General features: G+C 41.0%; 2 protein-coding genes across 2 annotated transcripts in view; one reads left to right on the top strand and one right to left on the bottom strand.

The window, feature by feature from the left end:
* Positions 1-3,922: 3,922 nt before the first annotated feature.
* Positions 3,923-11,976, bottom strand: LOC121038435 (gametocyte-specific factor 1-like). The gene is made up of 8 exons (XM_040487887.1): positions 10,372-11,976; positions 9,298-9,393; positions 8,691-8,803; positions 8,138-8,258; positions 7,866-7,967; positions 6,635-6,701; positions 5,096-5,166; positions 3,923-4,101 (listed from the first exon to the last, which is right to left on the bottom strand). The coding sequence occupies exons 3-8, from the start codon at positions 8,781-8,783 to the stop codon at positions 4,088-4,090; spliced, it is 468 nt and encodes a 155-aa protein (XP_040343821.1). The 5' UTR covers positions 8,784-8,803; positions 9,298-9,393; positions 10,372-11,976; the 3' UTR covers positions 3,923-4,087.
* Positions 11,977-14,454: 2,478 nt separating this feature from the next.
* NCKAP1L (NCK associated protein 1 like) overlaps positions 14,455-17,810 on the top strand; it is a 38,970-nt gene continuing 35,614 nt past the window's right edge. The window contains exons 1-3 of the mRNA XM_040487884.1: positions 14,455-14,650; positions 15,757-15,867; positions 16,599-16,691. Of these exons, the coding sequence (XP_040343818.1) occupies positions 14,549-14,650; positions 15,757-15,867; positions 16,599-16,691 (306 nt within the window). The 5' untranslated portion in view covers positions 14,455-14,548. The remainder of the gene's footprint in view (positions 14,651-15,756; positions 15,868-16,598; positions 16,692-17,810) is intronic.

The raw sequence follows: 17,810 nt of genomic DNA, 5'->3' as shown, positions 1-17,810 counted from the left end.
CAAATTGCAGCATCAGTATCACTTAGGAACTTGAGAAAATGCCAGTTCTTAGGACTTACTACAGACGTACTGAATCAGAAGCTCGGGTGAGATGTCCTTTCATCTGTGTTTTAGCAAGGCCTTCGTGTGATTTTGATACCCACGAAAGTTGGAGAACCATTGCCTTATACTCTTACTGTCAACATTGTTCCTTTATAATGGACCACGCCACTGTAGTTCTTAACATAGTGTGGCAAGCACAGTAGATACTTGATTATTTTAGAGCACAGGTGTATTTTGTCAGGAGCTGTTAGGACAACTGTGAGACATCATCTACCTTGTAAGAAAACGTGGGAAGAAGAGACTAAAATATTGGAGATTTGTCCTTTCCTCGTTTTATACCACAGTTGCTTGGGAAGCCTGCACAGAAAGGTCAAGAAGTATGGACCAACAATAAGATAAAGCTGGGGAACCAATGAGCTATAGTTTGGTACATTATGACATGAGTAATGGGCCTTAGCAATTGTTTCCCCATCATACTGTGAATGTGAGAGTAGAAATCCTAAACGTGATTGTAGGGAAGAAACTTCATAGCTAGGAAGGCTTGTTAGCATTACATAAATACAATTTAAATTGCTTTGTTAGGACTTTTTGGTGAAAATGAGTGATTCTGGTTACCAAGGTTTTTGAAAGATTGATATATTCAGTATAAATATTTAATCCAGGGCACTGAGTCTTCTTTATACCCCATGTCTATATAGATTCTTCCATGTTCAGCAACTTTGATTTTTCTTTTTTTTTGTAGGCACAGAACTGTTACATAGTCAAGATCGTGTCTCTCCTAAAGCACCTTATAGTAAAATAATAATAAATCAGAATGAAGGGACATTAAATGGAGACATACACCACCTGTTATGGGAGTATGGGGGAATAATTAAGACTTTGGGGATCTAGGCAGGCTTTGAGGCAGTTACTTTGAAACTTTGCTTTTTTTTTTCCTTTTAAGTATTTTTCCATAAGTTTGTTTACTTTCAAAGCTTTGACCAAATGTTACGTCAAAGGCCAAAAAAAAAAAAAAGTGATATTTTAGTTTCTATTGTGCCTTCCTCCAATGAACTCAAAACTTCTCAAAGTGAGATTTGAGTAGATCTGACATCTATATTTTGAATGGCAGCTGCCTAATTAATGATGTTTTATCCCTTAAGAGTAGGGTGGCCAACGTGTTGTTGTTGTTGTTATCCTAGGATAATTGTTGTTCCCCCCCTTCATGCTCAAGAGTATCCTGGTTTGAAGGAAAAATTATGTGGTCACACCAATCAATTAAGACTACATGGCTTTTTAGGGGACGATACCATATACCTAAAATATGATAAAGGAAGACATCTTTGTCTTTTGGGCTATTTTTCCTAGGAAACATTTTCTTGAAGTTTTTTTTCAAAGGTTTATTTATTTTTGAGAGAAAGAGAGAGAGATAGAGACTGTGAGCTGGGGAGGGGCAGAGAGAGAGGGAGACCCAGAATCTGAAGCAGCCTCCAGGCTCTGAGCTGTCAGCACAGAGTCCAATATGGGGCTTGAACTCACAAACCATGGGATCACGACCTGAGCTGAAGTTGGATGCTTAACCAACTGAGCCACCCAGGTGCTCCACCTAGGAAACATTTTAATTTTCATATAGTTTGGTGTTAATATACCAAAGTGTAATTTAAAAAATTCAAAATCTGTGTAAGGCCTTAGATGAAAATCTTGTTTATATTATGTAAATACAAGGGAGCAAGTCAGTAGCCCTCCTTTGTACAAAGTATACTAGAATGTGCTAGATTCTGTAGGTATCTAGTTATTCTCCCTTCTATTTTCTGCTTTAAAGGGGAGAAAAAGATCATCTGAAAAGGATCTAGAAAGTATTTAGGTAGGAATAAGTCTCATAGGGTCAGAAAATATCCATTTGATTATAATTTCTACTTTTAATTGTAAGTCTAACTATACCTGAACTACTCAGTAAACTAGCAAAAAAAAAGTCATTATTTAAAAAAAATTTTTTAATGTTTATTCATTTTTGAGAGAGAAAGGGAGTCAGAGCACAAGCCAGGGAGGGGCAGAGAGCGAGGGAGACACAGGATCCAAAGCAGGCTCCAGGCTCTGAGCTGTCAGCACAGAGCCCTATGTGGGGCTGGAACCCATGAACCATGTGATCATGACCCGAGCTGAAGTCAGACGTTTAACAGACTGAGCCACCCAGGTGTCCCTGAAGTCATTTTAAAATTAGCTAGCTGCAAAAAACAAAAAACAAAAAACAAAAACAACAGCTTAAAAGGAACAAATTTTGGCCTGTTATAAATTGGGTCTTGATTCAGTTTAAGCACCAAGTATGTGAATATCTCCTAGATGCATAGCACCAGGCTAGTGATATATGGTATAGCAAATACAAAGCAGCATGTGATTCTGACTTCTCTTGTGAAGATTTGTGGTATGGTTGAGGTTGGATACCTGGTAAGTTTAAATGTGGTGAGGCATAAGAATTAGCCTTAAAAAAAAACAAAACAGCTAGAAAGAGATTTCAATGGTTGAAGGGCAAGGGGTAACATTTAAAAATGAACAGAGTAGCAAAGAATAAGGTGTATATAAGATTGGAATAACCTGACTTCTATAGAGTTAAGAAGGGAGATTTGGAGACATGCTCCAGACTCAGCTTCTCATAAAAACGATATCTTTTTTGTTTGCATGGGGCTTAAACTCACAACCCTGAGATCAAGAGTCACATGCTCTACTGACTGAGTCAGATGCTCCTAAAAACTGTATCCTTTTTTTTTTTTTACTTCTTTTTGAAGTTTTTATTTTTTTAATTTACATCTAAGTTAGCATATAGTGCAACAATGATCTCAGGAGTAGATTCCTTAATGCCCCTTACCCATTTAGCCCATCCCCTCTCCCACAACCCCTCTAGTAATCCTGTTTGTTCTCCATATTTAAGAGTCTCCTATGTTTTATCCCCTTTCCTGTTTTTATATATTTTTTTGCTTCCCTTCCCTTATGTTCATCTGTTTTGTATCTTAAAGCCCTCGTATGATGAAATCATATGATATTTGTCTTTCTCTGACTAATTTCGGTTAGCATAATATCCTATAGTTCTATCCACGTAGTTGCAAATGGCAAGGTTTCATTTTTTTTGATTGCCCAGTAATACTCCATTGTGTGTGTGTGTGTGCGTGTGCGTATACATATATATATGCACACACACATACATACCACATCTTCTTTATCCATTCATCTATCGATGAACATTTGGGCTCTTCCATACTTTGGCTATTATTGATAGTGCTGCTGTAAACATGGGGGTGCATGTGTCCCTTAGAAATAGCACCCCTGTATCCCTTGGATAAGTACCTAGTAGTGCAATTGCTGGGTTGTAGGGTAGTTCTATTTTTAATTTTTTGAGGAACCTCCATATTGTTTTCCAGAGTGGCTGCACCAGTTTTCATTCCCCAAAACTGTATCTTTTAAACATGGAAGGTTTGTACAAAATTAATTGAAGAAGGTTGATCTGATGGTCATGTAGTACATGACTTGGAGTAGGAGAAAAATAATCGGAGGATAAAGAATCTGATTAAGGGGGCGCCTGGGTGGCTCAGTCGGTTAAGCGTCCGACTTCAGCTCAGGTCATGATCTCATGGTTTGTGAGTTCGAGCCCCACGTCTGGCTGTGTGCTGACAGCTCGGAGTCTGGAGCCTGCTTCAGATTCTGTGTGTCTCTCTCTGCCCCTACCCTGCTCATGCTCTGTCTCTCTCTCTTAAAACTGAATAAATGGTAAAAAAAGAAAAACAAAAAAGGATATGATTAAGGTTACTGTATTTCCTCCACTAATAAGGGAAATAGGCAAAAAAGCCCTCTAGCCTTTTGGTTGACAAATGAGGATATGAAAACAAGGAAGACTAAAAAACCAAATGAAGCCGGTCACAGGAAGGATATTCTTTATTTAAATAAATAAAAACATACTAAGATGCCAACAATGACTGGAGTTGTTATCTAAAACTTGACAGTTAAGATTTCCCCAAAGTTTGAAAAAGGACAATACATTTTCTGTCTGCTGGCTCTTTAATCCACAGCTTCTCCATCAGTTTTTCTGACCTATGGGTAGAAAGAGAACATTAAAGTAGTGTCATTTTTTATAGTGTTTTTATAGAAGACCTAAGCTTGATATGTGTTAGTTGCATTTCAAATAGAGTTTTAGACAGCTCTTTCTCCATACTCTGACTTAAAGCCATTGGGACTTTCCTTGCATTCTACTATTTGGTGTGGAGAAGGACTTAGAATAGAAAATATGGTTTATTTCTTTAAAGAATAAAAGTTTGTCTAAGAAACTTTGAAGATTTAGAATACGACATTAGTGATTAGTTAAAACTATGTTAATATCATAGAACTATGATATTGATAGTTTTTTTTTGAGAGAGTGCAAGTGCAAGCCTAAGTGTGAGAGGGGCAGGGTCAGAGGGAAAAGGAAAGTGAGAATCTTTTTTGTTTTTTAAATGTTTATTTTTGAAGGAGAGAGAGAGACAGAGTGTGAGTGGGGGAGGGGCAGAGAGAGAGGGAGACACAGAATCCAAAGCAGGCTCCAGGCTCTGAGCTGTCAGCACAGAGCCCATCGCGGGGCACGAACTCACAAACCGGGAGATCATGACCTGAGCCAAAGTCAGATGCTCTACCCACTGAACCACCCAGGTGCCCTGAATGGGAGAATCTTAAACAGGCTCCACACCCAGTGCGGAGTCTGACTTGGGGTTTGACTTCATGACCCCAAGGTCATGACCTGAGCATAAATCAAGAGTCAGACACTTAATTGACTGAACCACCCAGGGACCCACTAGTTTAAAAAAGTTACTCTAGGGGCACCTGGGTGGTGCAGTCGGTTAAGCGTCCGACTTCAGTCAGGTCATGATCTTGCGGTCTGTGAGTTCGAGCCCCGCGTCAGGCTCTGGGCTGATGGCTCAGAGCCTGGAGCCTGTTTCTGATTCTGTGTCTCCCTCTCTCTCTGCCCCTCCCCTGTTCATGCTCTGTCTCTCTCTGTCCCAAAAATAAATAAACGTTGAAAAAAAAAATTAAAAAAAAAAAAAAGTCACTCTACCTTTTCTCCAGGACTTATAGTTGTTAGGATGTTTTTCATCCATAGTCTCTTTTTTTATGTCTCTTGAGTCACTGTAGAAGATAACCAAAAAAGGAAAATTAGTTGGAGACCAGCACTGAAGATTTAGTTTAGATAACCAGTTCTAGGGGATTAAAATCACTTTATAAAAAAGGTTTATTTATTTATTTTGGGAAAGAGAAAGGGAGAGCGTGCATGAGTGGGGGAGGGGCAGAGGGAGAGAAAGAATCCCAAGCAGGCTCTGAGCTGTCAGCACAGAGCCTGGTGTGGGACTCCATCTCACAAACTGTGAGATCATGACCTGAGCCAACGTCACAAGTCAGATGCTTAACTGACTGAGCCACCCAGGTGCTCCAGAGGTTAAAATTACTTTATCACAAATGGTTGATATTATTGTCAGAGTAGGAATTACTGACTTTGTGCAAGCTTCTGTTTATACAGTTCCTTTGTACTTCCCATACCCCTGTACATGTGGTGGGTAATTCCATTGATGGCTTCTCTCTCTCTCTTTTTATTTTTTAAATTTTTTTAATGTCTTATTTATTTTTGAGAGACAGAGACAGAGTACATTCGAGTAGGGGAGGGGCAGAGAGAGAGGGAGACACAGAATCTGAAGCAGGCTCCAGGCTCTGAGCTGTCAGCACAGAGCCTGATACAGGGCCTGAACCCATGAACCATGAGATCATGACCTGAGCTGAAGTGAGACACTTAACCAACTGAGCCACTCAGGTGCCCCTCTAACTCTTGTTTTTTAGTTTACTTATTTTAAGAGAGAGAGCGAGAGAGAGCAGGGGAGGGACAGAAAGAGAAGGAGAGAGAGAGAATCCTAAGCAGGCTCTGCACTGTCAGCACGGAGCCCAGTGTGGGACTCAAACTCACTACCCAAGAGATCATGACCTGAGCCGAAACCAAGAGTCAGATGCTTAACCTACTGAGCCACCCAAGTGCCCTGGCTTCTCTAACTCGTAGATGTGCCCTTCAAGCTTGTTAGGTTGGGGATCCTTGTTAGGTTGGTTCATGTGTAGTATAATAATTATTTTCCCTTTACAATTTTAGGAATTGTTTTTTTTTATTTTTGAAAATCTAAGATAGAATTGACAACCTGTGTAATCAAGTCCTTAATGGATTAAAGTCCTAAGTGGAGCCTTAGGGAGGGAATGGAGGTACTCAGAGCCCATGAGTATAGGTTTTTAAACATTTATAATTGAAGTTTAGGCATCTGCCAGGTCTATGACGTAGTGGCCATCTAGCTTTAAGAATTGAACTTAAAGGTATTTTTCTCTCTGTTCCAATAACTTTAAAAATTTTTTTTAGAGAGAGTATGCAAGCGAGGGAGAGAGGCAAAGGGAGAGAGAGAGAAAGAGAGGGAGAATCTTAGGTTCCATGCTCAGCACAGAGCCTAATGTGAGGCTTAATCCCATGACCCTGGGATCATTACTGAGCCAAAATCTACACGCTCAGCTGAGTGAGCTACCAGGCACCCTACTATTCCAATGACTTCTGTAAGATGATTTATCTTACCTTTCACAAACCAACATTTTTGGAGCAAATGTCTTAAGAACAAATAAAGGAGAATGGTATGTGTTATCTAGAAAGGAGGAGAGAGGATGGAGATGTGATACAAGTACTAAGCATTTTTTTTTAATTTTTAATTTTTTTAAAGTTTATTTATTTTATGAGAGGAATGCATGCTGAAGGAGCAGAGAGAGGGAGAGAGAGAGAGAGAGTCCCAAGCAGGCCCTGCCCCATCAGCATGGAGCCCGATGCAGGGCTCGAACCCATTAACTGTGAGACCATGACCTGAAGAGTCAGACACCCCACCGACTGAGCCACCCAGGTGCCCCAGTACTAAGCATTTTTAGATTGTTGCAGAGAAAGCTAGTTGGCAGCAGAGATTTGAATCTCTCTTCCATAGTTGTTGCTGGAAATTGCCTGTGCTGCCAGGGACAACGTTCCCACCAGTTTTACCTTAGGTGTGGCCATATGATTAGTTTTTGCCAATGGAATGTGAGTGGAAGTATTTTCTTCTGGGTCAAGCTGCTTAAGAGGCACCTGCACCTCCACTGTCTTTTTGTGGCAGTTTGGGAAGCCAAGCGTGGAAGGTGACAGTCACAGATGAAAAGAGCCTGTGGTCTCAATCCACCGTCCCCACTGAATGCTTGCATTGGGTTACACAAGGAAACTTCTGTTGTGTTAAACCAGGATACCAACACAACTTGAACTTTATCTGTTAAAGGAACTTGCATTATTCTAATACACACATACATCTTTATTTAATACTTATAAGGTAGGTGTTATACCTTTATAGGTGAGGGAGATGTGGTTGAGAAGTAACTTTCCTTATGGCCACAGCATATAGTTGAACCTAGACTGACTGAAAAACTAGTGAATTCTTTATGGCATGCTACATTTTAGAGAAAGGATATCACTTGAGATGGGATAAATCCAAACCTTTTAGACTACAAGTTTCAATTTATACCAATACTTTTTTCTATGGAAAGTGACCAGATATTGGTAAGGTAAGATTCTTTAAGCTGTTATAAATGATTTTTGGTTTTAATTAGATCCCTTTTTGCTGGGTTGCTTCTCCAGATGCAGATGAAATTCCCAGATTTATTTGACTGTGTTGAAGGATTTTGTGGGAGGAGTATTAAGACTTAATTTATCCAGGACTACAGTACTTATCAGCTATGAAGGACTTAGAGTCCAAGCCTTCACTTATGGCTGTGTTCACTGTTTCACCCTTGCTCACCTATGTTCCAGACGTCAGGGTCTAGAATCTGATTGGCAGTATTAGCAAGTTTTTCATTTGGCTCCAAACTCGGAGAAATAACCTTTGGAAGATTAAATGGCTCTGAAATAAAGCAGATCAGAAGTTGTAGAAGCAGAGTAGAAACTTCCTTTTGTTTTTCATTCCTCTTAGTGGGCTAAGACTTCCCTAGTTATGAAATATGGAGGGCAAGGGGCAATAGAACTTGATGCCACTCATCTATTCTCCCCCCCCCCCCCAAAAAAAAGACTTACCATCATCTACAGCAGTTCTATTGACACAGTTAGCCTCATGTTCCTTGAGCCTTTTGACTGGGACCACATGGCAAGCATTATATTTGCAATTAGCCATCTTTTTAGCTATCTTCAGATTTTTCTAAAAGAAAAAGGCTCTTGTGAAATGGCTATTAGGTTTTGCCTGTATTGTACCCTCCATTCCTTTCAGGAAATGCTGAAGACAAACCATTTCCAACATTAAGAACTGCTAATTGCTATGTATGGTCAGAAGCTTGTTCTTTTTTTTTTTTAATCTTTTAACTTTTTATGTTGAGCTTATATTTCTTCCACCAGTGATTTAACATTTTTTAAAAAGTTTATTTATTTATTTGAGAGAGAGAGAGAGAGATTGAGAGAGGGAGAGAAGGAGAGAGAGAATTCCAAGCAGGCTCCACGCCATCAGCACAGAGCCTGATGCAGGACTGGAACTCACAAACTGAGATCATGACCCGAGCTGAAACCAAGAGTGGGATGCTTAACTGACTGAGCCACCCAGGTATCCCAACATTTTGTATTAACCAGGAAAACGTACCTTTCTACATGATGCCAGGTGGTACTGTAACCTGTTGGCTGGCATCCTGTGGTTTGGGTCATAAGGACATATTTCTAGGACTTCTGGCTCCATGAGGCCTAAATAGTAGGAACCTTGGGTTGACAAAGAAAATATTGACATTTAAGATCAAGTAGTTTTGACATAGGCCTACTTTCTGTTCTCAAAAAAAGAGGCAAAGATATGGGTATCTCCCTATGAAAGTTTTGCATGTCTAAAGCAATAGCCTAGTCAGCTAATAGGAGAACTGCACGGCTTACATGCCTTGGAAAACTAAAAATTAACATTTATACATATATTTTAGTCTTATGGGTTCTTTTGAATAGAATTCTGTGCCCCCAAATAGAGTATTAAACAGACAAGGCTCTTTGGAAAGCTCACAGTACTGGGGTAAGATGAAATTCAGCACCATCAGCTTGAGTGTTCAGGAAAGCAAGGCCGGGGCAGCTGGTTCCTTTACAGTTCAGCATTGCTCCCTTCCTTCTCTTTGCCAAATCTATCTAAATTAAGCCCTTTGCTAGACAAAGATGCTACTTGTCAGATCAGCATAGCCCTTTTGGGGAGAGGGCAATAGAAGAATGAACAGTACCATGTTCAAGTTCAGGCTACTTTATAATTATCTGCGAATGCCAGTCTGAAATCTTTAAAGTTGTACGTATCAGCATATGAAGACTCCTAGAAAGAACTAAGAATATACCATCTCAAATCTGCCACATTTGACTGCCAATAGGAGGCCTACTTTCCCTTATGGCTAGCTGTCTTTAGCTATCCTAGGAGACATTCACTTCAAGGACTCCCAAGTTTCCAGGCAACAGCTACAGCTGAGATTTCTGCAAAGCAGGGACAGCATAGTCTGATTGAGATGGGGGGGGGGGGGGGGGAGGATCAAGGCAGAGTGGCATAAGAAGGAAGGATAGAAAAGTGCCTAGAATAGCCCATTTCAATTCTGCTTTGGATCATGCCTAGGGCATAGACAAAGGGCACAGAGCTAGACTGTTAAATGTCAGATTTTCCTGAGAGCATTTAGATGATTAAGTCCAGGGATTTACACTCAGGTGCCTTTCAGGAACGCAAGCCAGGGTGGCTCTTTCAAGCTTACACTGCATGTTAATGATAATACTAGAGCCACGAACACTTACTATAAAGTGAATTGGCTTTCTGGAAAATAACACCTGCAGTATAATCCACTATCATACAGTTATCTTTAGATTCTTAAAGATAATAGAAGAAGAGCTTTAATACTAAAATGTAGTCTTCAGATAACCCCAAACCCTTATTTTATCCAGCAGCCTAGAAAAGTATAAAGTTTGATCAGACTGATAAGGCTGGTCTTAACAAAGAGTGCTTCAAAAGTGGCAGCAAGAATTGGTAAGCTTGGACCATTCGTCTAATTATCGATAGCTGAATATCCCATGTTGGGAGGCCAAGACTATAATGGAGGCCATTTGATTTAATATGTATTAGACTTGGTGAGAGAGTTGTAGCCTCGAAGCTACTTTGACAAACTGAATCTAGAGGCCTTTGAGACCTCTTAAGTTATTCTTGAAGCAGTGTCTCTCAAGAATCTGAAGGGAAGTGTGTCTGAATCTGAAGAGGGAAACAATCCTACAAGTCAGAACAAGGCAAATTTCGCAAAAGTTTGGGGTGAGGGAGAGCAAAGTACCTTTGTCAAGTGATGTAAATCAACTTTCTGTTCCAGCTACTCAATTCCTCTTCTCCCACCATATGGTCTACGGTTTCTCAAGAGGTTTGGAAGTTTTTGATGTCATAGTTAAGTCTTGAATGACTGTTTTTCAATCTTGGTTGTGCATGAAAATCACTGAGTAGTTTTAAAGTGACAGATCTTCCAGAACTAGCAGATCAGAATCTTCACACATGAGGTCTGACTAACTGTGGCTTTAAAAGAGTTCCACAGGGGATTCTGACTTGTAGCCGGGGTTACTAGGCCCTGCCCGGGGGTAATTGAACCACCCTCAGAAGGGTTCTTTCAGTTTCCAGGAGGAACTGCTCCATGGTCTTTCCAATGAAGTTTCTCTAAAGTCTACCAGTTGGAACAATTAGTCCCATCTTTAAATCTGGCCTTTTTCTTTATGTGATGCCAAGTAGAATTTCACAGAAAGTGACATAAGCTCATCACATACTAAAAACACCCAAATTTTACTTTCTTTTTGGCATTCTTAATCCAGCGTACCAGGCCTTGAGCTGAATGTTTACAAACACCACTTCTACAGGTATATGAGGAATGTAACCACTTCTACAGGTATATGAGGAATCACCACGGTTTTATAGATTAGGAAACCAACTCCGTGAGTGAGTGAGATCCTGAAGTTACAAAGCTAGCACATGTTTGAATAACATTAGAATTATTTGAGGTAAAACGTACAAAGCACTTAAAGTACCGGGTCCCTAGTATATAACTAGGTCATCACTTCGCGTGTAGGACCTTAATACAGTTCCTTTCGGTAGGAACTGTTATCAATATCTCCATTTTGCAGGCAGGGAAACTGGATCAGAGCTGCTAAATGATAGAGTTGGGATATGAACTCAAGCTTTATGGCTCCATAACCTGGGCTTCTTGCCTCTAAATCATAAGGCTTTGTCCATTGGACTCAACTACATTCAAGCCCAAAATCTGTCCTATGCCAAAATGTAGGGTTTTCACATATACTAAATACAAGCAAATAAGTGTTTTCCAGTCTCCAGCAATCTTACAGTTCAGCTGGGGTGGCAGTAGAATATGAAACAGGCAGTCAAAGATGGGACCTAATTTAAGTGTAAAATATGTGGTAGTGACCAAATACCGCAGGAGTTCAGCAAGGGCCAGACTTAGGACTCTTTGAGCCAGATTCAGAAGATCGAGTAGGATTTGGGTCAGCAAGAGGGAAAGCACACATCATGAGAAAGGCAGAAATGAATGTGGCACATTCACAGTAGACTACTAGGCTGGTCCCTGCTGGGTTGGGGCGTATGCATTTGGGAACAGGGGAAAAGATTGGCTTGGTATGGAGAGTCTTCAACAAAATTTTCAGGAGGATAACAAATGCAAGTGAAAAAGATCCAATGAAACTATACTAACCTGTTAAAAAGGCTGCGGCTATATGGCAGCTGTGCTTCCTACCTGTTGGTGCCTCAGCAACTGCTCTTAATCTCCCCCATCAAGGTGAAAGACCAGTAGAAATCCCACCAATGTCTTTAGTAGAACCTGGGTTTCTTTGAGAATAGCGGGTAATTCAAATCTTCAGGGCCAATAACACCTCATTCCAGGCCCCTAGCTTTCTAGGGATTCTATCTAGTAAATAAACTGGAAGGCAGATTCTGTTTTCTAGGAGTATAAAGTTTCCCTTAGGGATGTTTGAAATTTTGTGTGTTAAGCACTGTCATCTTGTTTCTTTAAAAGAGACATTATCTTGAGAACAAACATATTAAGATCTGTGTATAATAATGCCAATCAGCTCTCCTATCCCTCCATCCCAGGATTTATTGGAATAATGTAAGAGCCCTGGATATGGCTAATGAGAATGATTGAAAAGTGGAAGGGGGTGCCTGGGTGGCTCTGTCGGTTGAGGGTCCGACTTTAGCTCAGGTCATGATCTTGCGGTTCATGAGTTTGAGCCCCGCATCAGGCTCTGTGCCGATGACCACTTGGGAGCCTGGAGCCTGCTTCAGATTCTGTGTTTCCCTCTCTCTCTGTCCCACCTCCACTCGCGCTCTGTCTCTCTCCCTCTCTCTCAAATAAATAAACGTTAAAAAATTTTTTTAAAAGAAAAGTGGAGAAAAGGTATTGGAAAGGAAGTAGATATGAAGACAACTCTGTTTAACGTAGAATTTTTCTGAAGACTTTCTGCTTTTCTCCTTGAAAGAAACATGAAAGTGAGTTGGTTTTCTTGAATTAGGGAGCTAAGGCCTGGTTAGAATGGCAAGAATTTTTTAGTGCTAAAATTTATTCAGCCTTCTAACATTTAAAGTCTATTAATTACTTTTCCCTTGTTAATCTCAGTTAATATGGTTCTTCATGTGGCCTATTTCCCAATTTAGTCTTAATAATTCAACAAACGAGTCAGCATCTTTACTAAGTGGTTGAGTCCAAGAGGTGGTGTTCTAGATCAGTGTTTCTCAACATGTATTTGATGGAATATTTGCACCAAATCCTCCCATGGTACTTAGAAATGCAGATTTCTAGGCCTCACTGCAGAGTTACCAATCCTGAATCTCAGAGGATAGGGACTGATCTCAGTTTCTTAAGCACCTTTAAGAGCTATTGTACTAGATGCGGGCCTGGGTGGCTTAGTAGGTTAAGCATCCAATTCTTCATTTCAGCTCAGGTCATGATCTCACAGTTTGTGAGTTCAAGCCCCACATCGGGCTCTGCTCTGACAATGTGGAGCCTGCTTTGGATTCTCTCTCGCACTGTCTCTCTGTGCCTTCCCCACTTGTGTGACTGTTCTCTCTCTCAAAATAAATAAATAAACTTAAAAAAAAAAATGAAATCTTGTGCAAGAGCAGTGGTTCTCAAACTTGAGAGTACATTGGAATTACTTGGAAGGTTTATTGAAACACAGAGTGCTGGACCCTACCCCAGAGTTTTGGATTCAGTAGGTCTGGAGTGGGTCCTGGGAATATGCATTCTAACAAGTTTCTAGATGATGCTGATATGACTACATTTTAAGAATCACTGTATTAAAGTATTGTGAAAGATATGAAGAAGTATTAGATACAATTCCTGTCATTAAGGGGCTTATGATGTGGTTGGGGGAGATAAGTCATATACTTAAAAATATGGTGAAGAATATGGTGTTCTGTATAGTATTTGACACTGGAAGGGATAATGTGGAGGATTTGGGATTTAATCTGGGCCCTAAAAGATGGATAGGCCTAAGGTTCAGCTGAGAATAACATAGGTGTTCCTTTTTATTTTTATTTTATTTTATTTTATTTTTTTAATTTTTTTTTCAACGTTTTATTTATTTTTGGGACAGAGAGAGACAGAGCATGAATGGGGGAGGGGCAGAGAGAGAGGGAGACACAGAATCGGAAACAGGCTCCAGGCTCTGAGCCATCAGCCCAGAGCCCAATGCGGGGCTCGAACTCCCGGACCGCGAGATCGTGACCTGGCTGAAGTCGGACACCTAACCGACTGCGCCACCCAGGCGCCCCTAGGTGTTCCTTTTTAAAAAAAAAATTTTTTTTAAACGTTTATTTATTTTTGAGAGAGACAGAGTATGAGCAGGGGAGAGGCAGAGAGAGAGGGAGACACAGAATCTGAAGCAGGCTCCAGGCTCCAAGCTATCAGCACAGAGCCTGATGTGGGGCTCGAAATCACAAACCATGAGATCATGACCTGTGCCGAAGTTGGACACTTAACCGACTGAGCCACCCAGGCGCCCCTAACATAGGTGTTCTTGATGGGGATATATAAAAGAGAAAAAGCATAAAGGTGGATGGGAGTGGGGTAGTCGATACTTGTTTGTCTGGTACAGAGCTTTTTATAGGACTCTAGTGAAGGGGTAAGGCCAAAAAGGTTGGTGCTAGACTGTGAGGAGCCTTGAAAGCCTGTCCCTCTCCCCTGCCTCCACCAACTTCACAGTCTTACCAAAAATGCTACACAGCTAGAAAGAGGAAGTGTCTCCTGCTGAGTGTGCAAGAGGAAGCACAAGAAGATTCTGAAGGCCTGTGAGCTGTAATGACTGCTTTCCCCCATGAGCCAATTGTAGAGGCTACAGGAAGACCAGCGCACCAACCAGGCTGGGTCCCTCCGCCCAGGGGGTGTCACCACCCAAGCTGAAAGTGTTTGGGGAGATTCGGCATTGCTGTCCGGATACTCCTCTCTTTTGGTGGCCATCATGTCTTTGACCTCTGCCTACCAGCATAAATTAGCCGAGAAGCTCACTATTCTGAATGATCGAGGTCAGGGGGTTCTCATCCGCATGTATAACATCAAGAAGGTAAGTATGAACAACTGGGCCAGTACTAATTAATCCAGCAACAGTAGGGCAGGGGACCCCGTGGCTGGCAGTTCCAGGGGCTAGACTCCTCTTCTTTCCCACTGGCCTTCAGTCACTCGGATTACATAGGCCAGCCAGTGTAGGAAGGCAGAATGGGAGGCTCTTTTTAAGGGCTTTCCCCTTCTCGATATGATTCTCACCCCAATGAGAGTGTCTGCTTTCTGCTGGGCATATGGAGGTAGGAAATAATTTTGTTCTGAGTCACTTGAATAAGGTCTGGGATCTAGAATTCTGGGTCTCATTGTTTATTGTTGATCTCCCATACTCTGAAGACATCCAAAGTTGGGTCTCTGGCAAAAACTTTTCCATGGAAGTACTTACCTAAAAGGAAGAAAATAGATATTTCAATAAAATATGGGTAGGTGCCTTCTGAGATACTTAGAGTCTGAGAGTTCATGCTCTGGTTGTGTGTGTATGCTTAGGATAGGATCTGTTGAGTTGAGAGAGGCTGGTGACAAGAGTGAGACTAGGCGGGGCTGTGGGGTGGGGGGTGGGTGGGGGGCAAGGAGCTGGGCCTAGGGAAGTAAAGAGATAAAGACGGGCGGGAGTGGGGAGTTTCTGGAAGAGAAAATAGGGAGAGGGAACTTTTATGCATTTTGTAATAAAACAAATCACCAGGAACGTGGTTTGTCTGACCCCGTGACTCCTACAAATGCCCTCTGGGTGAGATACTTATATATGGACATAATTGTGACACACTTGCCCATGAAGTCTAATTCAGGAGCAGCTGCTTTTCTCACTCCTTCCGGCTTCAGCTGAGGGGTGGGGAGAGAGCTTCCTCTTTGCGCTGGGGCCCCAGCAGACGCTGAATTCGCTGAATTCTTCTCCGTGAGACAAGATACCCAGGTTGTTCAGCTCTACTGATAGTTGGCTTCATGTCTTGGAGCTTGTTCCTCGTCTACTTAACAGTAGACTTTCATAATGCTTTCATAATGAATTCTCAGATTCCCTTTCCACGAGACTGTGTGAGAATGAATGCTGCAGGGAGGGGTATGTTTGGAGGGACAGGAGAAAGGGTTGAAACAGAATGTGCTTTATTGGTGCAGACTTGCTCAGACCCCAAATCCAAGCCACCTTTTTTACTGGAAAAGTCCATGGAACCTTCTCTCAAGTATATCAACAAGAAATTTCCCAACATTGATGTCCGAAGCAGCACGGTGAGAACATGATCCCTCTCCTCTCTTTTCTCTGAAATAATTCTGTGCTTGGATGGCTTGAACTCGCCTCTTTTAACTGCCTTTCTTTGAACTTGGCAGGGGATAGAGTAGCCTCCTTTTAGTTTTCCTGGGCTCAACCACAGGTCTTCAGGCTCTTGTAATCTTGAGAGTTCTGAGATAAGATGGGATTCTCTCAGGGTAAGCTAGAGCAAAGCATTGCCCCTTTCTCCGTTGCAAGATTCACGAGAACACTTTGTTCTTATAGAGGAAGACAGCTTGATCAACCCCGCAAGGTACATTTATTTTACCGTTGTTCCTGTTTCCCCCTCTGTTTCCTTGCTGATTATCTGAGAATCAGGCATCTCGTGGAATGTTCCTTAGTTCTCCTCCATTAAATATTAGCCCTAGATTTCTTACCATTATACATATAGCATCTTCTCATTCTGCTTCTTTTGACTTTAATATAAATGGCAAGCCTCTTTGACTGAAAGAGACCTTGAAGTTTCCTCTCATTTAGCACTCTGTATCTAGTCAAGATTATACGCATCATCTTACCTAGAGATTCTCCTCTGTTTAAGACCTTCAGAGCATTGGAGATTTTCCAACTTTGCCTGTCCGTGTATTTCAAGTCTTTTCAAGAATGTTTTAGGCACGACTCCTATTCTCCTTGGATTATCTTGAACAATTATGTTATTTTGTGTTTTAAAATTTTTGCTTTGTGTTTCCCTCAGCAACATTTAGGACCAGTACATCGAGAAAAATCTGAGATAATTAGATTCCTCATCAACTACTACCAGTCATTTGTGGATGTCATGGAATTTCGGGTGAGCTCTCTCTAGCCTAGGATCCCAGTATAGGCATTATCCTTCTGAGGCTATTCCTTCTTTAGTAGATGTTCATTTATGTTTCTTAATATTGTTTCTTGAAAAAGTAAGGGATTGGGGCTCCTGGGTGGCTCAGTCGGTTGGGCGACCGACTTCGGCTTAAGTCATGATCTCGTAGTCCGTGAGTTCGAGCCCCGCATCGGGCTCTGTGCTGACAGCTCAGAGCCTGGAGCCTGTTTCGGATTCTGTGTCTCCCTCTCTCTCTGACCCTCTCCCATGCATGCTCTGTCTCTCTCTGTCTCAAAAATAAATAAACGTAAAAAAAAAAAATTAAAAAAAAAAAAGAAAAAGTAAGGGATATGTACTGATGTGGAAGGATATCTTGGTTAAAGAAAAACAAGTTATAGTGTATGATATAATTACATTTCATTTATGGGGCACCTGGGTGGCTCTGTTGGTTAAATGTCTGATTCAGCTCAGGTCATGGTCTCACGGTTTGTGAGTTCAAGCCCTGCATTGGGCTCTGTGCTTACGGCTCAGAGACTGGAGCCTGCTTCGGACTCTGTGTCTCCCCCTCTCTCTGCCCCTCCCTGCTTGTGCTGTCTCTCTCTCTCTTGAAAATAAATAAACATTAAAAAAATAAAAATAAATAAATAAAAGGATACATAGGCTTGTATATATATATATAGTGTTAGTATGTACTTGGGCAGATTTGGAACGTTATACATTTAACTGTTAGGAATAACTACCTGTGGGAGTAGACTATGATTAACTTTAATTTATTACAGTGTATATATTTAAGCATTATTAAGTATTCAAGTATTTTAAGTACCATTCCCCAATATTTTATTACAAATCTGAAAAATTTCAAGAATATTACAATGAATATGATTCTATTCTTCTCTTAGATTTCCTAATTGTTAGTATGTTATCATGTTTGCTAATCTTTATTGTTGTCCTGAACCATTTGAGTTAGTTGCAGATGTCGTGCCATTTCCCTTCCTAAATACTTTAGCATACATCTAAGAACAAGAATATTTTCTTACATAATCCTAATATAATTATCGCACTCAGGAAATGTAACATTACTGCAATATTATTAGTTTTAACATACAGTCA

This window comes from Herpailurus yagouaroundi, unplaced genomic scaffold (assembly GCF_014898765.1).
Source record: "Herpailurus yagouaroundi ecotype Mexico unplaced genomic scaffold, PumYag 166, whole genome shotgun sequence".
NCBI lineage: Eukaryota > Metazoa > Chordata > Mammalia > Carnivora > Felidae > Herpailurus > Herpailurus yagouaroundi.
The sequence above is the reverse complement of the archived record's forward strand: the minus strand, read 5'-3'. Positions and strand labels throughout refer to the sequence as shown.

What these genes read in the sequence shown, in the direction of transcription:
- LOC121038435 (XM_040487887.1), bottom strand. Translation starts at nt 8,783, where the DNA reads ATGGAGCCAGAAGTCCTAGAAATATGTCCTTATGACCCAAACCACAGG. An exon ending in ACCTGGCATCATGTAGAAAG is followed by an intron (nt 8,259 to 8,690) that starts GTACGTTTTCCT and finishes TTTTTCTTTTAG; the next exon opens with AAAAATCTGAAGATAGCTAA. An exon ending in CCCTGACGTCTGGAACATAG is followed by an intron (nt 6,702 to 7,865) that starts GTGAGCAAGGGT and finishes CCTCCTTTCTAG; the next exon opens with ATAACACATACCATTCTCCT.